The 25,373-nt window shown below is 45.2% G+C and overlaps 1 protein-coding gene across 6 annotated transcripts in view; it reads right to left on the bottom strand.

Moving 5' to 3' along the window:
• The window catches only part of HERC3 (HECT and RLD domain containing E3 ubiquitin protein ligase 3), a 53,325-nt gene extending 28,283 nt beyond the window's left edge, over positions 1 to 25,042 (bottom strand). For 3 of the 6 annotated variants that reach the window (XR_012775546.1, XR_012775547.1, XM_075500556.1), the window contains exons 1-5: positions 25,008 to 25,042; positions 19,817 to 20,074; positions 3,049 to 3,208; positions 1,515 to 1,591; positions 990 to 1,211 (exon numbers count right to left, since the gene is read on the bottom strand). Coding sequence is in view for 4 of the 6 variants with exons in the window: in XM_075500556.1 (XP_075356671.1) it covers positions 990 to 1,211; positions 1,515 to 1,591; positions 3,049 to 3,208; positions 19,817 to 20,042 (685 nt within the window). In the remaining 2 variants the exon portion in view is untranslated. Of the gene's footprint in view, positions 1 to 989; positions 1,212 to 1,514; positions 1,592 to 3,048; positions 3,209 to 19,816; positions 20,075 to 24,408; positions 24,475 to 24,793; positions 24,899 to 25,007 lie in introns of those variants that run through there. The other 3 variants (XM_075500557.1, XM_075500558.1, XM_075500559.1) reach the window with 3 other exon arrangements.
• Between the last annotated feature and the right edge of the window lie 331 nt (positions 25,043 to 25,373).

The raw sequence follows: 25,373 nt of genomic DNA, 5'->3' as shown, positions 1-25,373 counted from the left end.
GGCTTTAAATACACATTTCAGTAGGTAGGGTGGGTTGTCAAAATGCATCATCTCATTATAGGTACACAAAATGTGAGATAATGCTTTTCTCTTGCAACATACAGTATTTATATGCTACTACGTTATGCAACCTAACATTTACAAATATATACACCTCATGTACTCACCCAAGCAAAATAAATTATCTATGCATGGTAGGTATCACATCCACACTCAGTAACTTGCCTAGATATTTAAAGCTACTCAGCAACTATGCAGAAAACTATGAAGAGGTTGGTTTAAAACTAAAATCTTTCACTCACTTGCTTTTGCAAAGAAGTTAAGAACATGTTAACAACAAGCAGGGGAGATCTAGGCTTTTCATACTTGTGGTAATGTCATATCCACTCTTCAGCCTCATTTATAAACTTATCTTCAAGTCTGTTGATGGCTAGGCTTCACTGAACATGGCCACCTGAAAAAAACTACCATTGGCCCTGTGTGTCTGGAAAATTGTGCAACCAATAAACTAGACAACATTTTACAATACTAAGATACTCTGTGTTGCCATCATTTTATAGCATGAAGTTGTTCACCAGTCAAAAACACGTTGGCAAACAAGTGGATGGGTTCAGCCTGCTGTTCTGCAGGGAGAGCCTTTGCTCCGCATCATCTTCAAACAAAATATGGATAAAGCATTTTTGAGAACAGGAAGAAAGAATATGAGCACTTCCTTTGATGCCTGCACGTTGACACTCACATTTGAAAGATCTTTCTTTTTCACCTTCCTCACTTCCATTAACATCCACAAGGGGAAAAAAGCGTTTCTCTTCCTACCAAGTATGAAAAGCCTGTAGAGTCCATCAGAGTGTGTTCCTCTGCCCTCTCCTCCCAAGAGGAGTTGCTGAGCGTTACAATACTCGCTCAGTAAAAATATATTATCGATGCAAACAGAGACACTAGGCCAAAAAAGTCCATCCTTCTTTCACCTAGGAGCATAATTTTAATACCTCGTTCATCACTTAGTCCCAGCTGTCCTGAGCTGTTCTTCCCCCAGCCAAACACAGCTCCTGAGAGAGAGAGGGCAAAACTGTGGGCTCCACCTGCAGCAACCTGAGCCAAAGGGATCCCATCAAGAGACTTGACACGTTGTGGACTGGCTTGGGAGGGACATTCTTTACCCAACCCCAGCTGACCATAGCTGTTCTGCCCCCATGTGAAGAACTGGCCATCTGAAAAAAGGAAAGAAAGAGAACGGCGAGTAAAAGCTGGTGAACAGAAAAGCAAGTTTGTCAAAATGAACAAGAATCAGTGCTGGGGGCTTCGCTCCCACCCAAGCCTCATGATGGAAAAATCAAGCAAGACATTCTTTGCCAAAATAAAAGCACATTCTGAAGCCACTGGGTAAATAAACAGACATGCAACTAAGCACAAAATACAATATCAGACTGCTGTAACTTAAACGATATACGATCTTGGACACTGTGCAAAATAACAGCACAAATCTTGGTAATATATAACAAATGTTACAGTACCTGCTGCCAAAGCCAGGCAATGCCAATTTCCACAGGAAACCTGCAGTATTGTCTGTTGGTTCAATTTCTTTATCAACCTAAAGAAGGCAACACTATTTTAGAATAAGTGTCCACAAATACCGTATCACCTTAGGTCGAAATTAAGGTTTCCATTCAGATATTCGTTCTACATATACAAATACCCTATGGTTTTGAGACCAAGGAACAGAGTCTTGAAGGTGATGCAGATCCATACATAATAGATGCAAATCTGCAGAGACCTTTAGACACTTCACTATTAACTCCAACTACGTTTACTGCCATAATGCTGAATCCAGCCATCTGGAAATGGTGAAAATAGCTGGTTCTTGGTGTCTCTCTCACTATTCTTTGTGAGGCATCAAGATTTTTCATGCTGTCAGGGGCCTAGCAGTTCCTACGAGTTACAGCACCAAAACCTCTTCAGTGCTTTGTACAGGGAATAGCATGTCAAAGGTTCAAGTTATTTCATGAAAATGTTATTTTTAAAATGGCACTATCACGTTGACATGTGAGCCTGTCTCTCTCTGTTATACTGGAGCCACCTGCAAGTTAAGGATTGTCTTGCCACAGAGCCCTTCAGCTCAAACATTAATGTTTTGTGACTGAAACTCTTTTCCTTTAAATACTGCTTCAACAATGACAGCCACCCTAGACAGGTGTCCCAAACTTCTGCTCTGCACTGGATCTGCAGTGGCAGACCAAGTAAGAGACAGACTACCTCCGTTATTAATGTGGCATGATACAACACCATTACATACAAAGAGACCAGTTATCTTTATGATGGTGAGAAGCTGAGACCTATCACCTGTGAACTGCTTTGCATGGAGGAGTCTTGGTGTCTGCCACTGGCCACTGCCATCATCTACATGACCTTGCACTTAACCCTATTAGTGCTCTGAAACAGGTAAGATACATTAAATAAGTAAATGAAGAAAATTGAGCACTACCCTAAAGTTTCTGAGCAACATTCACTATTCAGAATTGCAGTAGGCTGGCTTAGTAGCTTTGCTGCTAATGGGCAACACTGCAAAAGAGTTTCAGAGCTGAGGTGCCAGTTCGTGCAGCCATATATTTTTTTCCCGTTCTTGAAATGCACCTCCTATCTCAGAGGACTTCCTAGGGACTGAAATAGAGAGGGGTATCACACACAGCATTTCTATTTTTGGGTCCTCCCTCGTACACCTCCTTGCTCTGTACAAAACACAGTGGCATTTTCCATTGAGGAAGCTGAGCACACTCTGATTTTCTTTTCCATGCCCCAAGCACCCATAGGCAGAAGGCCTGTCCTGCCCAAACCTCCTGAGGACTTGTCTGAATCCCAGGGGGACTCAGGAAGCACCAGTACAGTACAGAAAAGGAGTCATCACCCTTACATCCCTGCAGGAGAAGTGCCCAATTACTGCCCCTCTGAGAGAAAGTGCTCCCACTGTCTCCAGGCTGGAAGGCAAGCAACCCTTGACGCATCACCTCCAAGGAGCTGCCTTAAGGAAACCTGAACCTGTTAAAAATTTACCTTGGTACCGTCACTGCATCTTCTATAGTGGTGAGGCCCAACTGTCCATCGCTGCCGGCGCCCCAGGAGAAGAGCTGGCCCTGGTCGCTGAGTGCCACGCTGTGAGACTCTCCACAGGCCACGTGCACAATGTGCTGCCCAGCCAGGGCTCCGATTTGCTCTGAGGAAAATAGAAAACCCCTCCAGTCACAGGATTCATCTCACAGTGACATGCAGACATCAGGTTTAGGCAAATCTGTATGCAAAGCCATTCAGATGGGTGCACTGATCCCCGATTTAGTTTTAAAACACTTCCTACAAGAGGAAGGCACCAGGTTTTACAGAAAACATGTAGCTGCTGAGTTTTTCTGAAAGCCTGGTCTGCAAATAGTAGGAAAAAGGCAGGTGCGTGCCGCCAAGCATAATGACTGTCTACACACAGACAGCCTCACAGATACAGGGAAACCTATCAGGTTATTTAGGAACAACCAAACCTCCCAGATTTGAGGTTTTCTCACTCAGTTTTGACATGGGGATCAGCCAGGACCCAGAAGCTGGTAGGCTCTGTAAAACATATTTGACCTTCCACAGCTCTCACGTCCAATGAAAACGAGTCATCCACAAAGCTAATCAACCCATCCACTCCTTGTTTTATTGCTTGACATGTGAAAGCATATGTGTTACGACATCCCCTGTGCTAAGCTTGGAACAGGTTTGAACCTATCAACATTACTACCACTGCCAGACATCCTTGTAAGTCCCATAAAAAGGAAGCAAAGCAAGAAGGCCTTACGTAGGAATGAAAGAGGAAAAAAAAAAAATCACTTAGTCCTCTGGAAGATCACCCACAATTGACTTTTCATCATTACATCACGTTAAGCAACTGAAGTAGGTTTGACAACTACTCTTACAACATCTACAACCAAATCTTATTCATTACACAGAGTTTTTACTAATGGACATGAAAAAGTCTTATTTTGCAATAAAACATTGGAAATGCCACACATCTGATGGAAAAACTCCTAACAAGCCAGACAGAAGCAAAGGTGGTTTTCTTTGTTCTTCCCTGAATAAATACAAATGTTTCAGGAGGATGAAGAAAGATTTTACCCTGTAAGCTACAAGGCAGCGATCAGTTTTATTAAAGTCCCACTTGCCTTCGACATGAGAGAGAAGGGTAGTTATGTGTCATTCTATAAAAATGATACCCCACATCAAGGGCATCCAGAAATCATTAACATACGTATCACCAAAACCTGTATACCAATCAATCTAAATGTCTTAAATTAATTTAAAAGCAAGGCACCCCTAGGAGGGCTTGCCTTCTAAGTCTGAGAGTCAGGAAATGAGAAGGAGAAGAATCCCTAATGGATGTTATGGAAGAGAAAGGTGACAATTATTTAAATGTATTCTAACAGAGAAAAATGCTACCTGAACACGTGCTTCCTTTCACTCTAAATAATTAATGGCAATGGAGGTGCAGTTTACAAGTAATAAGTACACAAACATTTAGGAGGGCTTGAGGACTGGGCCTGCCTGCCGTCCGACCATCCTTTAGCCCTGACATCTAATAACACCCTTTGCCCTGCAGCTCCTTCCAGCAGGACTAATTTCACCCAGTCCCACTGCCAACCCTATGCAAGGGCACAGACAGGTTTTGAGGGCGCTAACTCAATTTACACATGCAGTTTCCATGCTTGGGCCCATAAGCATTTAACCGTAGCACTGCTTGGTGGCCTGCTTTATGTTTATTTGCATATATAATTGAGGGAGCCTATTTTTATCCATGAGGTCTAAACAACCAGCAGCTGTACAGGTTGGTCAAGGTCAATCACAAACAACAGACAAGGTATCTCAACAGCACATGTGGCTGTGGTCTCTTCCTCTCAGCCAGCCAGCAAGACAAAAAAAAACCCCACACACCTGCTGCAATATGCCTGACACACCACCTAAGTTCAGCCAAGCATGTTTCTGTACTGGGACCTGAAGGTCCAAAACTAAAGCTCCTGCTGGAGAGGATCCCACCATCAAAAGAAGAGAGGGATGAAGCCATCCTCATCTCCACAGGGAATCCCTTTGATTCATGAACCCATCATTTTGCTGTCAACTTGCTGGCTGGGGTGCACTGAGACTGGCCATTATCCAGAGCGCCTGAGCTCTTAAAACTAGTCACAAACTCACCAGCCTGTGCTTCTTCCAAAGCTGGTCCCTGCACACTGCCAAACACTCCAGAGGACAACATAAGTCTGACAAATTGACAAACATGGACAAGATGGGAGGGCTAGGGCATCCATAATGGAGACTATGGTTTGCTACCTGCAGGCGTGACTGAGCTAATCTATTCCCTGGGAAAGCAGTATTTGCCACAATAAGCATACATGTCTCATTTGCTGTGGAAGGACCACTGCAAACTGCCCTCAAGCCATCAGAGCACCTTGGGGAGGTGACAGAAGACTCCAGAGACCAAAGATCAGCATCAGGAGATAGAGGAGGCAGGACCCTGACCACAGCAGTACTGCAACTGGCAAAAAAGTGCCCTGAGGTATCAGGAGGCTGTGGCAAGGACTACATAGCAAGGGCTTCACAGACTGGGACACAGAGAGGACATCCAATGGGTTTAGAAATCCAAAGTGGTTGCTTCAGTCCCCACAGACTCCATCTTAAGTGTAATTTGGCAACACACACCTGACCTTGCTCTATGTGCCATCCCAGGGGACTAATAAATACCAACTTGTTTTGAAAGGCTGCCCTGTGTCACTAAAAGCCTTCAGTGACTGTACTGCTCACCCAAGAAGCAGAGTATAGCCTCGCCTAGACTCACTGGATGACCACAGACAGAAAAAAACGTGCGTGTCTTGGAGCTGAAGATCTTTGCCTTTAGAAATGTACGCATATGGCTCACCTCACCATAGTACATTCCTAAGGCCCTGTCAATTGCAGCTTGCCTGCAAAGTCATGAAAAAACGTAAATGCCAAACAGGTTTTTTTATATGCTTACACACATCTCTTTCCAGAGATGGAAAAAAGTCAGCCTTCCCCTGGGGGCACAGACTGCCCAGGCAGTCCAACAAGGGTCCCAGTTCACTGTCAAGCTTGCCAAGCCACCAAATGTACCATCTCCCTGCCTAACATGGGTAGTATTATCAAAAACATCCGACAGTTACTTTTGTTGACCTCCCACCTCTTCCTCACATTAAAATATGAGGTGTTTTAGTGGTTGGTATACATTTGTTTTAATTTCCAGAGCATAACACCACCATTATTTATTCCTTAGAAAAGAAGCATCAGTGCACTGAGATGAAGGGTGAAAAGGGTCAAGTTTATTCTTAGTATTGTCTCTTCAGTAACTGATTAATAAAACCAGTCATATGGAGCTTAATAGGCACAATTATATACAAAGCTAAGCAGAACAAAACCCTGAAAGCAACAAGGAAGGGCTGAAGGAGTTATGCAATACAGTGTTTCAACATGTCATAAAACTTTCAAAAAACAAACAAAAACCCAAGTTCCAAGTACACGCTGACCCAACCTTTTCTTTCTGAAGCCATCAGCTGTGTCAAAACAGCACCAATGCTTGGAAGTCATTTATCAGTTCTTCATATTTGGCGGAGTTCCAATTTTCATTTCTCTCTTCTGTCCACTTTAACTCATGGATCCCAACATAAACAGACATATCAAGGTTTGACTTATTTTGGTCTTAACCTTGTTAGATCTTTTCATAAAATACACATTGGACCAAAGAATAAGGTCCAGGCAAAACACCTTCAGGACAGCCCTTCTCTGAATGGTGACAGGCCTGGTTCCCAGGACTGCTCTTGTGTTTTCTTGCCTGTCTGTAGTTTGCAGGGACACTCCAGCAAAAGTTGAGGACAGGGGTTATATGTTTCTGTAACTCAGCCTTCTGACAGTCAGCACATTTAGCTTGAAGGTTTGGAACTGGCAGTAAAGCTGGGCCAAGAATGAAAACCCCTGAAAAGCCCACCTTCAGTCCATAGCTTCACTATTTATAAAACAGGGCTTATACTTTGTCCCCACCATGCTGGAAAGCTACACAAGATCTTCAGTGTCTGCAACTGCTGGAAGCACGAAGCACTCAAGTTATACTGCACTGATTAGAATGCACAGGCAATGAATGATTAATTAGCTTTCCTACTCCTAGTAAGTTTACCAGAGAGTTGGTACACCCTTTCTATGTACAGGTTCCAGCTGCTCACAAGACAGGCTTTTGCTAGAGGACATGGCAGAATCCTTCAGCCATATTATGTACCAGGATGTATATGAACAGCACCAAATGGCTTCCACTGTCCGAAAACGATGTAGAGAAACTATCAGCCCTGAGGTTACACCTTCAGTGGCAAAATCTGGATTTCTTTGATGGTGAGAAGAAGCTGTCGTGGCTTGGAAGTTTTCAAGTGATTTCAGTCTGCTTGGACACCTGGCCAAAACTCCTCATTGCCTCCCCAGCTTGACAATAAGCAACTCAGAGCATTTGCTCATCTTGGTTGTTGCTGTCTGCTAGGAAAGTGCTCACAGACTAAGATAGGTGTCTTACTAGCTTGCCTGGATAAGAAAGAGATGGTGGTAGAAACACAGGGAAGGGAGAAACAACTGTTGGCAAAAAATTCCTGTGGGTTAAATGCTAGCAGCTGGCAAGTCTGAGGACAGATGAGCCAATTTCTTTGCATTGCCATACTTGTTAGTATAGTCCACATCCACATTGAGGATGCCTGAGCACTGTGCAACCAAGATCTAAAAATCAGAAGTGTGAGATACAACATTTTAATGCACAAGGCAGCTGAATATTTAAGCAGACACCAATAGCAACCTAAACTTCACCCATATGGTCTTTCTGTTCTCCAAGTACTGAAAAGCTTTAATTCTTACAGGAAAGGAGCTGAGTTCTCTCCTTTTGGAGATTAATTACACCAACACATTAAACCATCTAACAAGGTGACACTAACAGCATTAGCATTTATGGAAACCTGATCCAACAGCCAAAAATCTCCATGAACAACCTGCTATCGCCTTCAACACGTACTACAAGAAAATGAGAACAACACTGTGGCCCAGTCACCAGCATTTCATTAAACCACTGTACAAAAAGCAAGTAAACAACACTAGATCACCAAACTCCCTGACAAGATTTTTATGTATTAAGTAGGAAATTTCAGCTGACTGCTGATTCCCCAGTCTCCACCAGCACATCCGGGAGATGTTTCTGCATATGGACATCCTGGCTGTATTTCTAGGCTGTGATGAGCTTCATGATTTCAGTCTTAATGAAGTCAGCTGAGCATTAAAATATGTCTGAGTGTTTTAATGAAACTGGAAAGAGGAAAAGAGAAAAACAAAGTGCAGCAACTGAAATGCTTGCAATCCAAAGCGCACTAAGAGAGAAGTACACCCAAGATTTCTCCCTTCCCTTATGAAGGTTCCTCCTTATTTTGTCAGCATAACTTCAACAACATCTTAGCTATTCAATGCTTTTACCAGCATTAGCAGCACGAGTACACTCACCAACTTTTCCAGGAAACATCATCCCCAGTGGAAGTGTGATTCTGCCACTTGGAAACTGGTAACTGGGGAGGGGAAAATCATGCTGTTTCTTGGGGCCTTTTTGCCTCTTCCTCTCTCCTTTAAAGCCCCCAAGAATGAGCCTTTGATCTCCCTTCTGCACACTTTCAACTCCAACCACCTAGGCATCTTGTGCTCACAGCTGCCACAGACAACATCTGGAGTCCGGGACTGGGAGGAAGAAATCAAACTCTACAAACCACTTAAGGAACATACAGACTTTCTGAAGCTATCAGGTGCTTTTGAAAACATAATCTAACCCAGCCAGCTAAAACTGCTCCTCACACCACCTCTGCAGGCTGTAGTTTGTCAGCAGTAACACCAGAGGAAGGCTCCCAGGGAGGAGGCAAGGGCTGAAGGACGGTTCCAGGAACACACCTTCATGACTGCAGACAGTCTCTGGCGTGGCCAGGCGTATGACACGCACAACACGTAGGCAGCTGGAACCGCCCCGCCTGACACCAGCCCCATAATTTCACCACTGCTACCTTCCTCCTCCTTGCCAAGCCTCTCCAAGAAGGTATTACATGCTTGTTACATCTTGTGTTGAGACTACGTGAGACTACTGTGTGCAAGGGTGTGGGAAACACTGTACTCTGCACCTGCATGGCACCAAGACTAAAAGAGCAAACCCCGTGGGGAGACCACATCCCTGCTTTATGATAGCTACCCTCACTTTCTGCCTGCTGTTCTCGCCCATGTATGGCAGCCCACCTTATTCTCGAACTTCTCTTGGTATGGGGCAAAAGCTTTGAAGTATGGAGCAAGCAAATGTTTACATTAGCATGTAACCTCCTCCGACTTTCCACAATTGAAGTTTACTATATCCATCGAGGAGGCTGGGTTTTACAAGTCCAACTCACAAATCTTGAGGTCTTCCTTTCATGAACTACGTGAACTGCTGCTATGCTTGCAGCAGAAAGCAGAGCAGTACCAAGAGCAGCCTGATTAGAGAGACTGACAACAGCAGCACTGAAGCTGATAAGGCTCTGATAATTTAGTCAAAGGAGGAAATGTAAACATAGAGTAGACTCACTGAACTCCCCCTCACTGAGGGGGGAAAAGACAGTAAAGGACAGAGGACAGACCAAAGCAGGTGACAGTCCCAGGGACACCGTTGGTCACAGGGGTGGGAACACTGTCCATAGGTTAAGGCTAAGTAGTTCCAAGTAACGGAGATGATTCTGCAGTCCCCTTTCACCCACAGATGCTGACGTCACTTATTGAGATGACTGCTTCCCTGCACAACACATACGGTACTGCCCATTAATTTATTTAGCATGGCTACTTACAGGCTTAAATCTGAGAGAGGCTGGTTTAGTTAGTAGCACTGGCTTCACTTTATAAAGCTGCCCGTGGTCATGTCAAGGCAGAAATGTAAGAGCAAGAAGTGAGAGGCCACCGTGACACCTGAGGGTGTCACTTTGCATATGTTTTGCCAGCTACCTCCCCTCACAGCTGTGAAAGCAGACACCTACCCTGACAAAGCAAACCCCTTCCTCAGACATAGCCGTAGAAAGTCTTTTACTTCCCCACATTGCTGCCTTTTGTCTAGGGGACGTAGCCTCTCTGAGGAGCCATAGGCAGACTGGCATGGGCACAGCCAGCCAGAGAAGGCTCTTGGAAAGGGCTGGGCAGGCAGAGGAGGCTTCAGTCTGACAAGCATCAGCTGGCAGAGGGAAGAATCCACCTTCAGACCCTGGAGGTAAACAAGTAAGGGCAGCTCCTTCAAAGAGGGAAGGCACCAAGACTTGTGAAAGAAACACAGGGAAAAAAAAAAAAAAAATCTATGTTCAGGAAACCCAGAGAGAGACTGTTTTCCTCTTCAGGTTACTGCAGAGAGCTGTAAAGGTAGTCAGTCAGCCAGGCTTGCTGGCCACCAGCAGCACAGAAGCTGCAGCTGGGCTGTGACTGCTGAGAAACCCCCAAGGTCCACCATGCACACCCCAGCAAATGCCACAGCTCCAGGGCAGCAACTCCAGCGTGGGCAGGACGCACTAGACCTCAGGGTGACATGCTGAGGATGGATGTCAGAGGTGGAAGGAGGAATTAGGGAGAGGAGCGCACAAATACTGGATTTGGTGTGCTGGTACTACACAGTGCAAAGCCGTATTTCTGCCTGAGAAACCCCACGCAAAGCCACAGCAATCTTAAGAGCTGCGACAAAGGTTGACGGCAGTAAGCAGGGACAGTAGACCAGGGAAAGGAAAAATAAGCCCTTCACTACAGTCCATCGTAGCCGCATGGAGGAGTTAGCATAGTCCTGTGGCGACTATTGAGCCAACCTTATAAACACAAAAGAAAAGGCAACCAGTGTAAAATTGACAGCTCTGCTTAAAAGCCAGCATTTTCACCTCCTAGCACTGCAAGTAAGAGATATGTGTTCATTTCTTCCCTGCAGTGCTCCCCCAAACACAGTACCACTCCCTTCCCAGCTGCCTTAACACAGCCTCTTCCAGCATATACGCTGGCAAACCACAACAGATTTAAGGCTCAAAGAGCCAAGGGACACCTACAGCCTGTCCTTGGGGCTCAGTCAGTTGCTCCAGACAGCAAATCACTGCCCCACGAGGCAAGATAAGCATTTACTATTATGCACCTGCTGTGCTCAATCCTGCAGATCACTGCTGTGCAAGTGTCCTTCTGCAGCAGGTGAGCATGTCTGAGCACAGAGCCCCAAGTGAAGCACCTCCAAGTCCCTGCAAGACAGAGCATTGCTGTATACCATACACACTGCAAGCAAGCCACAAGGGCTTTGCTCCACTTTTTGCCTCTGGACAGGTGCTAGTTTGCCATCTTTTCACGTTATTGCAGCAGTTTTGCACAACAGGAAGCATTTAGCCTTCACGTGGGCACTTTATATTTTCTTCTAGGAGAGGCTACATTTTCTAGGTAGCTTCACTTGGCAGAGTCTCACTTGTGGCAGCCCCAGGCTTTGATGAAGTAGCATGTGATTTTTCAGAAGCACTTGGTGTGCTCCTCACTCTGTTCCCATTTATTTCAATCCTGCAGTGATTTGCATGGGAGCAGGACAAAGCCACACATTCCTGAAAAGCCACACCTGCACAGCACCCTTGCCCTTGCTTTCAATGACATCCATCAGGTTCACAAATACTGCTTGAAAATACATTACTGCAAAGAAGCATGGTGACTGGGAAAGGAAGGTAATTAATGCAGTCCTATTAAACATTTACAAAAGTTTATTAATTTTCTCTACTGTAAGATTTGAAGGACATTCTGAGAAAAGGAGATATGAGCATCTGTACATTCCTTTTTGGTGAGTCTATATAGGCAGGCAGCTGTTTAAAAGGCAGGTCAGATGTTAAGAGACTGAGCATTTCTTCACAGCTCTGCTGTAGGAACAGTGTTTTCTGCTAGCAGCCTTAAGTGTCAAAAATACTTGATTTCTGAGAAGAAAAAGAAGTTTCAAAGACCTTTGAAATAAATTCTTCTTTCCGATACAGTTTAAGGCAATACATCAGGCTGTTTAATGTCAACGGAGTCAAACTTGGAATCAGACATAGTTATGCATCTTCTGGAAGATCTGATGTCTATAGATAACAGAAAGCAACAAGTATACACCATGAGCCAGAATAAAACTCAGTCTTTCCATACAATAGCTACACACTGAAAAACAAGCCAACAACCTTTTCCATCAGGAAAGGGGACATTCATCCTGAAGACCCTACACACTCTTGTGAGCCTTCAAGATCAAATCATACAGTGCTTTACATTCACCTTTACTAAAATCAGGCTTTGTTACCTCAAAATACATGCCTGCATGTTTTCATGCAAACGAAGCATAGGATATTAAGGCAAGGGAAAAACCATCCTTACTGAGGAAAAGCACCTGGGCTGCTTTACTAGGCATGAGAATAGAATTTTTGGAGTTGGTGGGCAGAGATTTCTTATTTCAGATGTCTATTCATAGACCCCTACCTATACAAAAGCTGCCCAATAACTGCATATCATCATCTCAGGGGCCGCAAACATTTGAGGGCACACCTCAAATACTGTCTTCAGTTTTGGGCCCCTCACTACAAGAGAGACATTGAGGTACTAGAGCATGTCCAGAGAAGGGCAACAAAGCTGGTAAAGGGTCTGGAGCAGAAGTCTGATGAGAAGCTGAGGGAGCTGGGGTTGTTTAGCCTGGAGAAAAGGAGACTCGGGGGAGACCTTTGGCTCTCTACAACTACCTGAAAGGAGGGTGTAGAGAGGTGGGAGGTTGGTCTCTTCTCCCAGGCAAGAAGCAATAGGAGAAGAGGAAATGGCCTCAAGTTGCACCAGGGGAGGTTTAGACTGGATATTAGGAAATTTTACTTCACTGAAAGGGTTATCAAGCACTGGACCAGGCTGCCCAGGGAAGTGGTTGAGTCGCCATCCCTGGAGGTATTTAAAAGACATGTAGATGTGGTGCTTAGGGACATGGTGTAGTGGTGGACGGGGTAGTGTAGATTTATGGTTGGACTTGATGATCTTAAAGGTCTTTTCCAACCTATACGATTCTGTGATTGTGTCATATAACACATCTTGAAGACAAGAACAATGAACTTCCAGCATCAACAGCCACCAAACTACTGAAATCTCTCCTAGAAGCTGGGACTCTCAGCCCTTATGCATTCAGTTTAATGAAGTCATCACTTTTGTCCAGGACAAACAGCTATTCTGAGTACAAAAAGGTGGGGCATTCAGAAAACTTGCATTTATCACCTCCAGCTTCTTTCCTGCCCCTTCCCTTTACATCACCACACACACAGCTACCCACCCATTTTATCCCGAACCCATCTTTCAGCTTGAGCATGGTTGCAGGAAAGGGGACAGTCATTAGTGCCACACACCTTTCCAACACCAGGGTTTCACACTCCTTCCAAGCCAGGTATGTGGACAGCCTTTATTTCTGCTGCACGTTCAGAAAGCCTCCGAATAGTACACATGATACAGGAATAACAAATACGAGCAAGATAAATGCAAGTTTAGGTTGCTAAACTGCCCTACAAATCCCCAATTAAACAGCAAAAAAGCTGGTCATTCCAACTGAAGCTCTGCCTTTCAAGACAAGAGACATTAAAATGATCCCCCACGTCCTCAGTAAAATAGGCTGTATTGATTCAAAAAAAAAAAAAAAGTATCTTGCTTCCCTGGGCTCACTCTTGTTTTCACCCCTCAAAGTGAAATCAAGAAAGAAATCTGGTTGTAATAATACATGTGTTTTTGGAGACAGCACTTCAGAGTTGCATCTGAGAACACATTACAGCCATTTCAGGCTCAGACTATAAATTTCTTAACTGACAAGAAACTGGGTTTCTACTGGTTTAGGCTCTCCTAAAGAGCCTTATCTCTCCTTCAGTTTAGGCTCTCCTAATCCTTTGGTCTCGGAGAGTATTGGTAGAAGTCAGTTCTCATGACCCAGACCACGCAAATTTTAAAACAGCCCACTATAAATATCTGGCATATTCAAAGCCCTCAGCAAACCAATTCAATCCAATGCATGCATATTTAAGGTATCTAAGGGAAAGTACTTCCTTTGACTTTATTTCTCACTTGACCATATACATATTATTTCTAAATGAAGTCATTTTTAAATCCAGCCTTCTAATTTTAAAACCTAAAGTCATCCTGAAGCCCAAATTGCGCCAATTCAGCTGAGATGGACGCACCATAACACAAGTCCGCATTGCTGGATGTTGCTGCAGTCACTAGTGAAGGCATAACAACCTCAAATAGCTTTGGTCAGATCCTGTGAGAGATAAAAGGAGGGAAAGGGATGAGTACAAATGAACATACCTGACTCTGCAAGGGGTGGCCAGTTTAATAATCTGATTCTTTTTCTAAATAAAATTTACAATAAATGCTGAAACAAATTGTGTCCTAATACTTCCGTTATTATTTTTTGAGTTTAAAGTCAGCTGCTGCAGACCAGCACTGAAGGCCTGACTCTGCAAGGGCCTCTCTGTCCCCAAGATGGCTCCGTCCCTCCCTGCAGATCCCTCAGCACACATTTCCAGGCACATCCTCCCAGGCTTTGGCAGGACCGATGCCTACAAGCAGGGCTGCCATGCCTCTACTACATCTTTTACAGCATGCAGCTCTGCTTTGGGGGTGTAGAGAAAATGTGATGAACACAAAGCAGGACTCTCCCAGACCACAGCACTCGGGAAGTGCTGCAAGAGCTGTGTGCTGAGCTTCAGCTCCATGCCCAAACAGGGACAAAACCATCTCAGATCCTCTGTGAAAAGCCTGCTTAGTGGAATCTCCTGGAGTTACTGCAGTTTGAGCTCTTTTTTTCTTGTTTCACTCCTTGTGCAGAGAGGAGGAAGGCAGGGGGAACTAACCATTCTCCTGCCACTGTCATCACACCTGTGAGCAGCTCTCAACCTTACCTATTCAATGCAGCAGCCATACCTCCTCATCTGCAACCTGTTCCCTTCCACAGCTGCTTCCAAACACAAGCCCTGCCACCTCTCCTCCTCCTCCTGAGGAACCAGGGTCTCCTGGCTGACTTCTCACCCACCAGGAAGAGGCTAAAAGATCCATACAGACTGTCTTTCCAAGCAGGTCACACATCTGAATTCTCAGCTGTTACAGGGTTTATGATTAACAGGCAGGCCACAGTGAACACCGGGGTCTCTGGTCACCACAACCCTGTGCTGAAGTTCAGGACAAGTGGATTTACATTTGAAAAGAAAGGCGACCGAGTTCAGAGAAATCCAGGGGATCTGGATCTCATAGTGGTTTTATTGTTTTGGTGGAGTTTTTTTCCTGCTTTTTGAAAGAGATTGAACATAATTATATTTGTAGCCCTGCAGCTATGAGCAGATAGATTATGCACACAGAAGCAATGCTACCCTGCACATTTGCATGCAGACAGGAAAATTTGGTAAGAAAGCATGGTTTTGTCTGCTGTATGCAACCAGAGGAAAGGTTTGAGGCAAATTTGGCACCATACATTTTGCTGTAACTCTGAGACACTAATTACCAAAGCCCAGGTTTTCTCACTAGCAGAAGTCAACTGAAGTCCAAATGACTTGCAGAGAACAAATCTCTAGACCAGAAAGCAAGTTTCACATCTCAGACTCAAGTACGTTGTTAAAGCTTTACAAATGACTGACAACCATCTAGCCATTTCACACTCCTCTATAATTCAGCCCAAATCCCAAAAGAGCCTTTACCTTAGGTACCTGGGCCTGTCTTTTGTTCCCCAGCATACACATGCACATTCAGATAAAACACTTATCTAAGAATCACAGGAAGTCAAGACATCATGTCAGACCTGAAGAAAATCAACCCAAGTGAAATTACAGGGCTGAGGAAGTAAAAATTTAGATGTAGTTAGAGAATAAATTTCTTGCTTCCTAAAACTATTGCAGTTCAAAATTATCACTTCATTAGAGACATAATGTATGTTAATACCTGATGATGCTCAGGAAATTAATGCAGACTCAGACTGATTTTGCAGAACAGTGGGCTCAATACTTCACAACTAAGATCACTGAGTTGCTTCTCCTAAGGCATTGTCAGAGACCCCAGGGACTCCAAGTGCATAACAACGCAAGTAAAAATTAGGACAGGTCAGACAGAAGCTTTATGCTCATGGTGAGAGAACATAGGAATAACATCTCACCCTCTGCATCCCTGCGAAGTGATTGCAGAGACACAAACTATAGACTGTTTCAGGGGGAAAAAAAGGTGAGGAAAAACAATCATTTCAATATTCACAGAACCAGGTATCCATCCCTGAGAGGGATGGACTCCTGAAGTAGCTTGCTAACCACCATAATTCAAAGAAGTAATGAAACTGTAAATAAGGAATGAAACTGACAGTGTGGGGAGATGGCTCTTGGTGGAGCCCATAGGACTGGCACATCCAGTATTACCCTAGCTCAGAAGTGGAGAGTTGGAAACAATCACAGGCTGTTGCTTTTAGTCAAAAGGAGTGTTATTTTAGGTAGGATAAACTTCTTAGACATCTTAAATATTAATTTTACCACCACAGTGTAAAATCCAAGAAGAGGGCACTTCCAGAAAATAAACCTCTATTGACTCATACTTTCAGTGGCACACACTCTGCCAGTGATTTGTTCCCCATAGTGCAGGCACAAGAATCACTTCACCAGCTGCTATCCTGTCTCTGCATTACATCCACGAGCTCAGCTGATGTGACAGTAAACACAGCTTTTTAATTAAAGAGTTTTTCATTTCAAAAGGTACCCTCTAAAGGACTCCTCCAAGAGGAATTGCTGAAACAATTCCATGCCACTGTTTGATATTTTTGTGAGTAGCATGAATGAGAAGCAAAATTGAATCCTCCTACTACAGATATGCATAAATGGGCAGCAGAACAAGAGAAAAAAAGTAATTGTTTGGAATACGTAGTATTTGCAAGGAGAACAGGGTTAGATCCATGTTCAGTGCATTGCAAAGTCCCAGAATTTTATTGACAAGCAGGCATCATCCTGGGAAGTAACCATCTCTGATTAACCATGATCATATATTCTGAAAACACTAATTGAACCTTTTAGCATGCTGGCAGCATAAGCCTCACGTACGCACACACAAAGTGAGAGATAAAAGGGAGTTTCCTCTTAGGAGCACAGACCTGGGCAGCAGGAAGGAGATCACTCCACCCCTCTGAAGTCATCTAGCCTTCAAAAGGTTCAAGACACCCTGCGTATTTTCATGTCTTGATGTTACTCTCAAACACAACCAAGCCACTCTGCAGGCCATGGTAAGCATTTCTGACGTCCAGAGGGGGCTCTCCAGGGGCTGCCTGGAGGGGACAATCAGTATTGTGTCACAGCCTTCCACAGCAGGAAATGCGGCTCACTTCCAGAGCTGGGCAGAGGTCAGCCACATCTAGCTGCCCTCACAGGCTAGGCAGAATCAAGCCATAAGGCAGTAAAACCAAGAGGCCTCAGCCCACACTGCCCTGTCTGGCAGAGGCTGGAGAGGTGCAGCTGCAAGACTCCCAGTTCCAGGCACTTCTCCACCTCAGACACCTCCTGACAGTCTTCTCTCTATCATCTTCAACAGCTCAGGACCATATGCCCCACACATGCATCTTCACTTCCTATCAGACATGGCTTCATTCATAGGTCCACAACTAATGGAGAATAAGAAAGATTATTTTTGACATGCCTTTCCATACAGAAGGTGTAAGGTCATCTTTATCCCATGCAGGGGAGGTGGGGGTGAAAGAGGAGGGCTTGATTCTTCTTGTTCCTATTCGCAAAGGAGAACTAAGAAATTCAGTTCCCATTGCCACAAGCCAAAGCAGACCCACATAAAGCAGTGTGTGGGACAGGACTCTCCCCATTTACTGTTATCATAAAGACTGCTGTGACTGTTCACCATGAGCTAACAAGGGAAGCTGTTCCTTGCTTTACAGCACATTCCTCCCACCTGCCCCAGCCAGCAGAAACCCCATTGCAGGCACAGCCGGTAGTGCTGTGTTGGTAGAGAAACACAGTTTGTCAAGGATGGTCATAGGCTCCTCGGAGAGCAGCACTGCAGAACCTTTTTCAGAATAAATGAAACCTGCAGGATAACTGGGACTTGGCATCACATCTTAGTGACAGTCCTTTAATTTAAGGGGTAGAAGGGCACTTGGGATCAAACCCAAAGAACTTTTTATTTCTATTTCCAAATCTCAGACTGCCCCTCTTCTACAGCCCTAGCTGAAAGCAGGATTACCTAGTTGCTAGAGGTCTACACTTCAGCATTCAGGATTCATGAAATCCATTTCCAGCTCTGATATTCTACTCACTGTGAAGCTTCCATTTTCATCATCATCTTATGCTTGCTTTCTTTCACACGTAAACAGCAGGCTAGCCCAAATATGTTTCTCAGAGTACACATCTTTACAGCACTCGGAACAGTACTGAATTTCTGGGGCCTCTGCACTAGTCATGCAGCTAGTTAGGTGATTTACAGGATGAAATACCCTCATCAGGTTGGGTGGAATATTCACTAGGCTTGGCTTCCTTTTACTAAGGATCTGATTTATTCCACAGCCTAAATTTGCAAGTCCTCAGAAGATAAACAGTGGTTGTGCACAGAGAGGACTTAAGCACTCCTGATAATCCCGACCTCTTTTAGCAATTGTCTGGAAACCACTTGTAGGAAAGGCAAGAGAGGCCAGATTCAAGGTCAACTCCTCTAATCCAGAACCACAGACATCCAGCATACAACATCTACCACCCCATTTTGAGAGAAAGAGACAAAAGACATGCTGACAGAAAAAATGGGCGGTGGAATCAGGTCAGATTTGCACATACTACATGGGGAACTGTGGCCGTTTTGTACACATATCTCTATCATGCAATAATAGGGTACCCTACAGAAGCCCCAAGCCCTACAGAGGGTAGCCTGCAGTTTGAGGAAAGATGATGTCTTATTGCTCTAGTTACCCACGGAGGGATTTTTATTATATTATGGAAACAGAAATACCTGTATCTTTACCACATGCCAAAACAAAGAAGTTAATGGAAGGTGAATTGGAAGGCAAACATTCAAAAGAAAGTCCACAAGAAAGGCTTCAGGGTTTCTTAAAATAACAATACACAATTAAACCACTCCTTCACCCTGGGAAGGAGAGGCATCAGCCATCTGTGGTTCTGCACACACAGGTTCTGCCCATTGTGAGTCTGGGGAATATAAGGCTAAAACAACCTTCTTCTAGATTAAGAAAGCATGAAGGGGTGAAGGCACAAGTCATCACCACATTCCAAGAGGGGAAAACAAAATTTATAAACCATCTTGGCCAAAACCAAGTTTGTTCTCCACAACTATACTCACAGATCTCTTCTCTTTGATGTAAGTGACAAAATTCCCAACAATAACTGAACAAGAGTAGGCATAAGGATGCAGTGCAATTGGAAAGACAAAGCAGAAGACACTTGTGACTCATGGCCCTCTCTTCCCTTTTATAAAAAGGCAGCATAATGCCAAATAACAAAATCTGCCCTGAGACCATCTGCACTCGCCTCTGTTTTGATGCATTTCCCAGACAAACTGAGCAGACCTGTCTCCCCACCCATGCTGCTCAGCTTTAGTTTTCCAGAGCCAGCAAATACTATTCAGCACCATTACTGTGTTATTACACATGATCTTCAGCTCTGTTAGCTGCTCCAGAGCAATCAACACAAAGCAGCTTCTATAATCTTCTCAGCCCACCAGCCTTGAGACAGTTTGAAGCGCAAATGAAAAGCAGACTTACCTGGCTTGCTTCCTTCACAGTCATGCCCCAGTTGGCCTTTGGTGTTCAAGCCACAGGTATACACCTCCCCATCTTCCAACAGGAACACAGAGTGGTTTCCTCCACATGCCACCTCCTTGACATTTCTGTCATGAATGAATCCATACACCTGCGGTTCAGGAATGATGACCTGGAGGTTGCTACCTATCCCAGGTTGTCCAAAAGACGAGTATCCCCAGCATAGCATCTTCTCTCTTTTCAGCAAGTCATGTATCCTTCCTGGGCAAGAGAAACAGGGGAAGGCATGTGAATGAAGCAAGTACTCAACAAGTGACCCTACAGAGATAAGCTGCTCAGAGCAGGAGGTGGAAACAACCAAAGAGGCATTTCCTGCATGACTGACAGGGTTGTCGACTGCCAGTAAAAAGGGATTTCCATCATTTACACAGACAAACAAAGAAGAATCAAGACAGCTCAGCTCAGGTACTGAGTCAGCACCTTTGTGCCCTGGCCATCTCCATCTGTAAGGCAGTAGAAGTGTTCTGAAACCCAGCAGACCTGAGCTTTTATTTCAGCAAAATCACTCTGCTCTGAAAACCAAGTCACCCAACTCCCCAAACCAACTGTAATGCTTTTTAGACTAACAGGTCCAAACCTCAACTTTTAGAGTTATAGTGTCATATTTTGGACCACTGCTTAAAGAAATCTTTAAAAACCTCTCTCAAAGGTGGTCAAACTAGTCCTGAACATACCAACATAGGTATTTGTGGTGTACCAGCCAATGCAGAACTGTATTATTTCTGATAAATCCAGATTAAGTAGTATTTTGTTCAACTGAACACATTCTTGCAACCCAAATATGTGCATGTATACACACACCCCCATCCCTAAACTGCAGCAAGAATTTCCCAAGAAGCAGCAATTCACATGGAGCAGCACACTGACAGCTTGACCCCAACAGTAACAGACAGATAACATTGATGCAACTTGCCAGCAGTCAGGTGTTATCTTTTGTGCTGCACTCAGTGAAAGTCAGGGATTTCAGAGAGTAGAGTACATGGGAAGGGAAAGAACACATTAATATAAAAGGCCCAAGGAATTACTCAGCCTGAACTTGATAGTGACAACAGGATGCTAATGCATAAAAGCTGGGGGGAGGGAAACAGCTCTCATTCCAGAAGAAGCATGTGAAAGATTTTAGTAACACTCTCTTGTCACTCCTAATCTCAGTAGGTTTGGGTTATTTGTTAAACATACTATACTAATAAGACATTGAGAACTCCTCTGCTTGAACCAGAAACCAATTTAAACTTTTTTTGTACAGGGAAGAAGAAAGAAGAGAAGAAAACGAAAGATCCAAGACATCAAGTCTTATGACTCACCTTGCCAAGTTTTAAGCTAAGACAATTTACAGCAGCAGCATTTACTATCTTAGCACAGGACTGAAAAGCAAAAGGTAACCCTTGAAGCACCAAAGATTCCTCAAGGAAACAAGATTCCTTCTCCCACTCTGAGCAGATAGGAAATGCATGCATTCGGTTTGTTTCCAAAGCCTGGTGCTAATTCAAGCTCTAGGTATTAGATTAGGAAAGGCTTTATTACTAAGCCCTAAGCAACAGGTGTTCATCTCTTACCCCTCCTGTACTTGCCTGTCAGCTATGGTCATGCAGTCAGGTATGGTGCCTTCCACCGAGCTGGATGGGGGAGGGAGAGAATTGGATTTTCCAGCTGTACTTCATCAGTGGTGGAATTTCCTACCACAAACCATTTACTAGGATCTCTTATTAGGTGCTTTAAAGCATGCTATGAATCCCATTTATCTCTAACAGCCCTTGCTCCTTTATAGCATAATTCAGTTCATTCACATCCACACATGTGCTGATCACTGGCCAGCTCCAAAGTACCCAGAGGAAAAAGTAGGAGGTTACAAGGCTCTGTCTAGTTAAATCAGTCATTGTGTACACTCTGTACTTGGTTGCCCTCAGCACAAAAGCCTGATGAAAGATACCCTCTACACTGGCTACACTATTTCCTACGCCAAGAATAGGAATGCCATGGGACACAGTAAAATTGAAGTGCATGCATGTGCTTTAAATGACACAACTGCTATATTTACACTGAACTTCATGTTCTGTCTCAAAAAAACCAGCATAAGCAACACCCTGAAGGTGGCAACACTAAGGCAGGGAATCATTTCAAAACTGACATCTGAAACAGCAGAAATCTGGAACTGCCATTTCTCTCAGCCTAGGGAATTACCTTGTTACGAAGATAGCAGCAGCACAATAGCAGCAAGCCTGAAGATCCAAAGATCACACTCCTTGCTAGTATAAGTGGATGTTGCCTCTGAGCTGAAAAGGTTTCAACACTATCCGACTTGAACTACAATGACATTGTACAACATGAGCTAAATATTAATTTGGGATATCTTTCTAAAAGGGTTCCTGAACAATCTGCTCCCCATAGACTACAGTCATCTTTCCTAGTGCTAATTTCATTTAAAATGCTAAAAATACTTTAATTACTTTCCTCATATTCATATTCCACACAAGAAGTTGCTGTAATGGGCAGGGGGATGTGAAGTGATTGGTAAGAGATGGTTTCTACCTCCAGGTAAGGCAGTATTTAAAACAGGAAGAGTTCAAACTCCCAGTAATTCATATGCGCACTAGGGTGATATTTCAGAGTAGTTCAACCCTCATTCATGCTAGTGGCCAGATTTTCTGAAGCACCTTGAAGTTTAACAATCCCTACAGCAGACAGTGAGGCATGCCAGACCCTTTAGAAAATCTGGTCTTAACTAGATTTTTGGTTAGTTTTTTTAAAAATCAACTCCACTGAATCCCACCCCCCAAACATTTTGCTGATAAATCCCTGTGCAGCTCTATTCCAAGGGGCAGAGCAGCACTTTCCACTCAAGAGTGAAAACCAACATAGCCACTTCCCACTTGAGTGTACAGGCACAGCTAACTATTTTCCAATGGCCTGGTGACCACATTTTTAATTTACTTATTTTGAAGACATAGCACATTTTTAAAACCACAACTGTTTTAATGTTTGTTCTTTTCTCCTCCCAGAAAAGCTGCTGCAAGTCTTAATACATCATGTGTTCAAGTAGGAACTGTGTCCTGAAACACAACAAGGCTTCAGATGACAATTTCACACTCCATTTCCAATCTGGTTAAGGCAGTTACTCTTCTTTGACATTAGCAAACGAAGTAAAAAATGCATGTTACACTAAACTACCTCTACAAGCTGCATACCCTCCTTATACTAAAACAAATATATAAAAGTTTCTAGTGTGGGCAGGCACTAACACAGACATGTATCTGCATGTACACACACATATATAAAATATAGATAAGGTTTATAGTCACTTATCTGAGATTTTTAAAGTGACTAATTATTCCTAGCACTTAGCTCAATATACCTTAAAAAAGTTGAATTTTTATCCTCAGAAGACAAACCCTTCGGGAAGGTGGGGTTTTTTAAATGCATCAGGGCATTAAAGTTCCCAGTCCCTTTTTAAAATTGGGTTGCAAAAAGCACAAGAGCTGCAGTACCCAGCCACATCGCCTATTCCTGTTCTTCACAGATCACAACACAGCCAGCTTGGTATTCATGTTTTAGAGATAAGAACAGATGCAATGCAGCAGAGCTGGTCATTTGCAGAGACTCCCCACATATAATTAAAAAAGGCGGGGGGGGGGGGGGGGGGGGGGAAGGTGTAACCCAACATCCTCAAACCCTGAAATTCCAAGGATAATTCACCATCAAAATAGTGAAGGATTAACACAGCACAGCTAGAGATAGGAAAACCTCACACTGTGGGGAATATTTTGAGGAAATCTATTGTGGGTAGAAGATCCACCCTCTGCTATAATAAGGCTCAGCTGACATACTAAGTATATATCCTTTGGTGAGAAAACAGCCCTGGTGGTTTGGTAAAATAATAATGCTGCATGTAAGATCATGACAGGATGTGTTTTATTTTGCCTTTTTTTTTTTTCCTCTTTCTTTTCAATAGCTATGACGACATACAGAGTCTCTTCACGTAATTATACAAACATATTCTAAAGCCATATCTGCGGCTGCAACTGCACCCTTTCTGGGAAAGTTAGTTAAGAAAATACCGCGCTTGCAACAAGCGCCACTCAAGACTGAATGCTCTCTAAACAAAGAGATCTGCCAACTGGCAGGGCATGAATAAACAAGTTTTTTCCTCCCCTGTTGTTTGTGAGATTTCAGCTAGCGGTGTGCTCCTTTTATCAGCCTTGCCCAATAACGAAGGAATTTACTGCTTCTTTCTGCCACTAAGCCTCCAAGCCCACTTTCTTCTTCCTTTTGCCTTTGTCTTACTCCAACTCAACGTCCAATGTAGACCAGGCTACAGAGCAAGAGAACGCAAGGTTTAACAGCGAATGAGTTAAAGCAGAAACAGAGTATTTCCGGTGTATAACCACATGCCCCGAGCTAGAGGTGTCCCCACAGAAAACATTTAAAAATAGATAAATAAAACCAAACAAGACCCACATCATCTCCATTCTGCAATCCCAGTCAGAACACCTCCCTGCCTTCGCCCCAGTCACTAGCTTCTTGGTTTCCGTGCTTACCGCTGCTGCTTCCCACACCCAGACCGGCGTTTCCAGCGAGCTCGGCAGGCACACCGACCCCCCGGTGCCAGGGAGCGGCAGCAGCGGCCTCGGACACCCGCTGCCCCCCCAGCGCCGGCACCCCACGGCAGCAAGCCCCTGCCCACCCCGCTGCCAGCCACGCCAGGTGATAGCAGCAGCAGGAGCGCCGACCGGCTCCTGCCGCAGCCCCGCTGCCTCCCCCAGCCCCCCGCACCGGCCCGGGCAGGCCCCGCCCGGGGACGCGCGTCCTGCGCCAGGGAGGGCGGCGGGCAGGGGGGGCCGCGGGTCTCCGCCATGCCGCCCCGGTGCTCCGCGCAGCGCCGCGCTGCCGCTGTTGCCTTTTAGCCCCGCCTGCCCCACACACCGTGCCGGTACCAGGACCGGCAGCAGCCCTACCGGCGGCCCCGCCGGGGAGCTGGGCTTTTTCTCCCCCGGCACTCGCCGCGCCCGGCCAGGCCCGACCCCAGCGCAACGGGCCCGGCCTCAGGCCCACCCCGCCAGGGCTCTAACCGCGCCGAGCAGGGCGCCGGGGGCAAGCAGCTGCCGCCAGCCCCCGGCCCCCACTCCCCGCCGCTCACCTACCACCGGCCCCGCCGCCGCCGCCACAGCAACGAGGAAGTCCAGCCCCCTGATACCGCCGCCGCCGGCGGGAGTGACGGCGCAGGACGGCCAATGGGAAGCGCGGGGCCGGCCCCGGAGCACAAATCGGCGGCGGGCGCTGCGTCTCGCCCCGCCCCGCGCGAGGTGGGGCGGGGCGCTCTGTCAGCCGGTGGGTCCCCGCCGGCGGGCGAGGGCGATGGCTGCTGCTGTCCTCCGCCTCTCGCCCCCCCGCCGTCTCAGCGCTTTCCCCGGGCCCGTGGGGCGGCTGCGGGAAGGCCCCCGCGCGGGGCACGCACCGCCCGAACACCCCACGGCAGCGGCCGGCGGCGGGCCGCTTCAGCGTG

Source organism: Mycteria americana, chromosome 4 (assembly GCF_035582795.1).
Source record: "Mycteria americana isolate JAX WOST 10 ecotype Jacksonville Zoo and Gardens chromosome 4, USCA_MyAme_1.0, whole genome shotgun sequence".
Taxonomy (NCBI): domain Eukaryota; kingdom Metazoa; phylum Chordata; class Aves; order Ciconiiformes; family Ciconiidae; genus Mycteria; species Mycteria americana.
This window is presented reverse-complemented; position numbering and strand designations above follow the sequence as displayed.